At 54.1% G+C, this 6,043-nt stretch overlaps 1 protein-coding gene across 1 annotated transcript in view; it reads right to left on the reverse strand.

The window, feature by feature from the left end:
• Positions 1 to 6,043, reverse strand: part of SUSD3 (sushi domain containing 3) — a 47,352-nt gene that overhangs the window by 20,751 nt on the left and 20,558 nt on the right. The window contains exons 2-4 of the mRNA XM_010600661.3: positions 5,335 to 5,523; positions 3,245 to 3,392; positions 2,059 to 2,223 (exon numbers count right to left, since the gene is read on the reverse strand). Of these exons, the coding sequence (XP_010598963.2) occupies positions 2,059 to 2,223; positions 3,245 to 3,392; positions 5,335 to 5,523 (502 nt within the window). The remainder of the gene's footprint in view (positions 1 to 2,058; positions 2,224 to 3,244; positions 3,393 to 5,334; positions 5,524 to 6,043) is intronic.

Below are 6,043 nucleotides of genomic sequence, written 5' to 3' on the forward strand. Positions count from 1 at the left end.
GAACCTGAACCAGGCCCAGATCAGCTGAGCCTGGCCAAGGGGCCAGCGACAACAAAGCACCTCACTAGCCTAGTGGTGGGGCTCGACCCAGAGGAAGGGACAGTGTCTTGGCACATGGCCTGGTCGGGTCACGCCTGGCCCTAATAAGGCCTGACTTTATCCTGGTAGGCTTGGCTGACTACACTTTCCCCTCAGCTTGGGCTTCTCCAACTTGGGAGTGGTTACAAACAACTACAGACCTTTCTGCTGCCCTCCAGGAGTGGTTCACGGGCTGTTGGACTTTCCAAGGACACTGTGTCCCTTGACCTATGTCCCTAAAAGCTCCTGAAGAAGTGGCACCCTATAGTCACACCAGTGGTGGCAGAGGCAGCTACTGGGGGCTGGGCATGGGGCAGGCACAGGTCTCGGGAGCCCTGGTTCCTCTCTCGGCCCTGAGTAAGGGCTTCTCTGGCATGGGTGGTGGCGGGGGGAGGCCGTCAGCCCTGCTTCACTGTTTCCTGGCCTGGACCCTGTGGGGGTGGGGTTTGTGCTGTGGCCCTCAGTTTCTACAGCTGTACAACAAGGAGGCTGGCTCCAGTGAGTAGGGCTGCTCGCCTTCCTGAGGGTGGGGAAGGGCTTTCTGAGGCTCACATCAAGAAAAGAGGCTTATCAAAGTGCTTTGCTCCCTCGAAGGGTTCTGTGGCAACTGGGTGAGGACACACCTGTGCGGGACTTAGCACCAGGCCGATGACCCACCGCCAAAGCCTAGCCTGGGCTTGCAAATGCACACCTCACCAAGAGAGGCCCTTGGAGAAGGGCTGGCTCCTGGGCTGGATGGAAAAAGTACTAGGTGAGCCTGGAGCACCTTATGCGAGAAAAGAAGTGCTCAGGTAATGACAGGACATATCAGGAGGACACAGGTGCAGCACGACGACGGGCTCACGTGGTCAAAGCATAGTGAGAGCACAAAACACTGTGCTTCAGAGCACTCGGGGGAGGGGTCGTGGCCTGGCCAGGACTCAGTCACTGTTGGGATGGGAGACAGTTACACTGCTCTCTCTACTTCTGTGCTCTTGGGACATTTTCCCAAAATACAAGTTTTAAAAAGCACATCCATGAGTTCACAGTGATACTAAAAATGACAGCAAAACAACAAAAAGAAAGAAGGGGAAGAAAACAACCAAAGAGCTCATTCTCATTCCTCATGGCAGGAACGAGTGAATTGCAGCAGAATTATGGAATCGCCATTTTCCAAACCCCTGGGGTAATCACTGACATCCCCAGTGTGAGGCTGTGGGTCAGAGGCCGCGGGAGCAGTGACTCCTCTTGGAGTCGCTTCTTAGTTACCCAGTGGTAGAGCGCTCTGGTGGACACGGCGTACCCCAGAGACCACAGTCCCGACACCTGTGCCTCTGGACAGATGGACAGATGCACCAAAGGACACACGTCACCTGTGCAGCCCTCCTCCTAGGAATGCACACCTGAATCTGACCGAGGGAGCCCAGACAGACCTGCATGGGCCCCGTGCAAGTCCCCCACTGGAGTCTCCACGCCAGTGCAGGAGAGACAGAGGAGCCAGAGACCTGGCCACTGAGTCGTGTGTGATTCTGGATGGACTCCGGATCACAGGGCGCAGACGCACACCCAAAGCTAATCATGACATCGGGAGACACTGTCTACCACCCAGTTCCTATTCTGTCAGAATGAACTGTCTTGAGTCAGAAGAAGGTAAGAGAATGTATTGGTTCAGAAAAAAAGTTTGTGTGTGTATATATTGAGAGAGAGAGAGAGAAAGAGGGTACAGAGGAAGGGAGGGAGGGAGAATATGGCAGGATGTGGCAAGCTGCTGTCCAGGTAAAAGGGGTCAGCGGATGAGGTGTTGAGTGTACCTCCACTTCTGTGTAGGTTTGCATGTAGGTAGCTTTGGGTATTAGAAATGTTGAGGTGAGGACAGAGCCCTGTGAGTGCTGGGTGAGCCTGACTTGCAGCAGGGTATGGTCCTAGCTCTTGAGCAAGCACCTCCCAGGATGAGCCACCCAGGATGGCCCCCCCGTCCCATGTCAAGGCACCCGTGCTCACGTGGTGAAGCAGTGGTTGTCATGTGCCTGCACAGCAGCTTCGCCCAAGCGGGGGTGGCTGCTGGGGTGGCTGTTGTTGTTGTTGTTCAGGCCTTTGAGGCTGAGGTAGGCTGCCTGCACCGTCTCCAGGTCCTTGCCTCTGAGCTGGTACCACAGCTGGGCCGTCCTCGAGGAGAGAGTAAAGGACATTCAACACACAGCATCTCCAGGACAGTGGACCAGCCGTGCCCACACGCTCCACACAGCCCCAGGGCACTGCACAGGTCTGCGAACGTCCTCTTAAAGGACCAGGAAGGGCACGCTGCAGGCTCCACAGGCCAGGTGGTCTCTATGCAACTACTCAGCTCACGCTGCGGCGCAAAAGACACGGAAGCCAAGGAACATGGCTGCGCCCCAATAAAACTTTATTTCAAAAACAGGTGGTGGGCTGGCTTCCGCCTGTGGGCTGTGGTTAACCAACCCTCATCTACAGTGTGAGTGACACCGCATGAAGCGAGCAGGCATCCACAGCACTTGAATGACCCTAACATGTCAGGTACAGATGGCACGCTGCAAGGTCAAAGGATAATAAACAACCTCTGTGCACCCCAGTGAAGAGGGGCCATCCTGACTTTCGAGTTTAATCACTGCTTAGGTTTTCTCTGTGGTCTCACCACATGTATGCATGTTGCTAAACAGGGTGCCCTGTTACCGTGTTCACTGGCAGCCAGCAATTCCCCTGTGCTCACCAGGCGGGGCCGCCGGGGCTCCGTGCACAGCGCGGTACCAAGCCTGCCAGCCGCAGTGGCACACACCCCAATTCTACCAGCTTAGGACTAGACACCACCCCTTGGGGAGTCCCTTGGTGTGATGATTCCCTTAGGAACCCCCTGCAGGCCAGCAGCTCAGCAGGGACCGGCAGGTCATGGGACTTACCGACAACAAAAAATACACATTCTTTTCAAGCATATCTAGAACATTCTCCAGGACAGATCACACGCTAGGCCATATGCATATGATCTTGCAGATGCGGCCAGGGTGTTTCCCGTGACACGCTTTTTGCCTACTCCTTTTCTCCTGGGAGCGTGGGCACCAAGAGGGCAGCGGAGCTCAAGGCTGCAGGCCCGTTTCACATGGAGGACCCAAGGCCCGGAGAGCATGGGCTATCTGACAGCTCTTTCACCCCGACCCTGCTGGCCAGGCTGTACCTGTCAGAGCGCTGCTGCTCTGTCCGCTTCACACACTTCATTAGGCAGCAGGTGAGGAAGGCCATAGACATGAGCAAGATGATGGCACAGCTGACGATGGAGGCAATCACGGCCACCCTGAAGCCAAAGGTCTCATATAGGGGCATAGCTGTGAGGGAGACATGCAGCAACTCCTGGGCAGGCTCGCCCAAACCCGCCAGGTCCCGGGAGTCAGATCCAGCCTGGCCTCAGGGAGCCCATTCTGAGTCCAAGGCAAAGGTCCGTGTAAACTGTTGTCGGTGGGGCTATCAGGGAAGATTCTCCCCAGAAGGCACCATCTGGGGAGGGTTTTGGAGGTTGTGTAGGAATTTGCAGAGTGGCAAATTAGAAAGAAGCTTTGAGGCGAGGTCAGAGTGATGGCCTCACTTGTTTCCACCAACTAGAGCAGAGGAAGGGTGGGGACACAAGACCAGATGACAGCAGCCACCATTGTGGACGAGGACTTGCACAGCCCAGGGTCTGAGTTTTCACAATGCTTTGAACTGGCAAAACCCTTCAAAGGCCTACATGCCTTCTCAGGTCACCTTCCAGGAAGGAACATAACCAAGAAAAATGCCCAGTCTTTGGGTTCAAAGGGCGTTGGTTTGAACCCTGCCTTTGCCAAGTATCAGCTGTGTGACCTCAGCTACGCATTAACTACTAGAATAATCAGGTTCTCAGGGATATCCTGTGAAGAAAAGAAGCTGGGATTCTACTTTGAGCAACACTGTGTATTCTACCCCCAGTGGTAAGCCCCGTTCATGTCCCCAATACCCATTTTCCCTTGCATCCTAGCTGGACATTGGCCAACCAGAATGAGGACTACATTTCACAGCCTCCCCTGCAGCAGGATGTGGCCACATGACCATGTTCCAGCCAATAGGATAAAAGAGGAAGTAATGTGGAACACCTTTAAGAACCCTCCTTAAGACACTATGGAGTGTCCTTTGGCCTACCTCTTTACCCTAGTGCCTGGAACACAGATGCCGCCATCTTGGATCATAACGTTGAGGTCACACCCAAAAGAGTCAGAAGATGAAAGGGGCCTGAGTCCCCATTGCCATGGTGCAGCATAGGAAAGCCTAGGACTACCCATTCTGAGATTTATGGGTAACAGAAAGTTACATCTTGTTTAAGCTCCTGTTCTTTTGGGCTTTGTGTCTCTTGGAACCTAATCCTGACACCCCCATTCTCAGAGATTTATTCAGCACAATAGCATTTTAAAGGCTCTGAGAAGTCCTGCATCCTGTAATCCCAGCTTTTCCAAACTGTGTTGACTATGGAGCCCGTTTTATACATATTATATATTAACTCATGGCTTCACTTTGGAAAATGCTATGCTGGGCACTTAGCTGTTACTATTTCATCTAACCCCTCAATGCCCTGTTCAAAAAAACCAAACCTGTTGCCGCTGAGTCGATTCTGACTCATAGCGACCCTATAGGATGGAGTAGAACAGCCCCAGAGAGTTTCCAAGGCTGTAAATTTTTATGAAGCAGACTGCCACATCTTTCTCCTGCAGAGAAGCTGGTGGGTTCGAACCACTGACCTTTCAATTAGCAGCCAAGTACTTAACCATTGTGCTACCAGGGCTCCTACACCCTGTACAACAACTAGAAAACTACCTCCTCCCTCAGACTGGGAGCTGCAGGGCTGGAGCATGCTGTGGTCCTCTGTGCTGCTAGTGCCTGGAATTCTTGGCGCACGGCATATCCTAGTGAGTGTTTGCTGCATGCGTTAGTGAAGTAATGAATGAGTGGATGTTAGCTTCCCCACTTTCCAGATGACAAAGCTCAATCCAGATAGCAGCAGTAAGCTCTTGGAGGGGACAGGGCAGGTCAGAGGCAGAGCTAGGATTTGAAGCCATCGCTGGGATTCAAGTCTGGGGGGTTTCTGACCTGCAAATGTGACACCCCAACAGGCAGGGGTCATGGCCAAACAAGCCCCCCCTTAGCCTGGAGTGCAGATCTAAAGAGAAGCCCAGCTTTTGCCTACATCCCACTGCTCCTTCTCAGGGAATACCCATCGCCACAGGGCCACCCACCCAGCGTCAGTCACTGAGCGGGCCTTACACTTGCACACTGGCGTCCCTGATGACCACTCAGCAACGCTCCCCTTCCAGGCACAGGTGACGAGGCCAGGCCCCCCCATCTGGTGGCCAGAGGGGCACTGGAACAGCAACACTGTCCCCACAGAAGTGCCGTTGCCACGAAGGACTCGGAAGGTTCCCTGCGGGGGTGGCTTCACTTGGCTGCAGGTGCCTAGAGAAGAAAAGACAGGTATGAAGACCCACCTTGGAAACCCTGGGGCAGAGGGTGGGGCAAGACCCAGCAGGCAGTCAGAGCCCAGAGCAAGGGCAGGAAAGCTCCTGGAGGAAAGCTCCAACACAGCCATGGTGCTGTTGCCCGTGGGGTAAGTGGGCAAGGGCTAGTCCACTGGCCATGTTGTCCTGTGGGTAAGACTCCACAGGGGCCAACACAGGTCAGTGGCCACTCGGCCAGTGGTGGGGACAGACCACTGGGAAAGTGGCAGAGTGGGGGCAGATAAACTCCAGATGCTGACTGTCATCAAGTTGACTTCAACTCAGGGCGACCCTGTGTGTGCAGAGTAGAATCATCCCACAGGTTTTTCCAGGCTGTGACCGTCAGAAGCAGATTGCCAGGCCTGTCTCCTGAGGCCTTTGAGTAGGTTCAGATCACCAACGTTTTTGCTGGTAGTGGAGTACTTACCCATTTGCACCACCCAGGGACTCCCTCAGAAGGTTAAGGTGTTAAAAAAGAA

This window comes from Loxodonta africana, chromosome 9 (genome assembly GCF_030014295.1).
Source record: "Loxodonta africana isolate mLoxAfr1 chromosome 9, mLoxAfr1.hap2, whole genome shotgun sequence".
Lineage (NCBI taxonomy): Eukaryota > Metazoa > Chordata > Mammalia > Proboscidea > Elephantidae > Loxodonta > Loxodonta africana.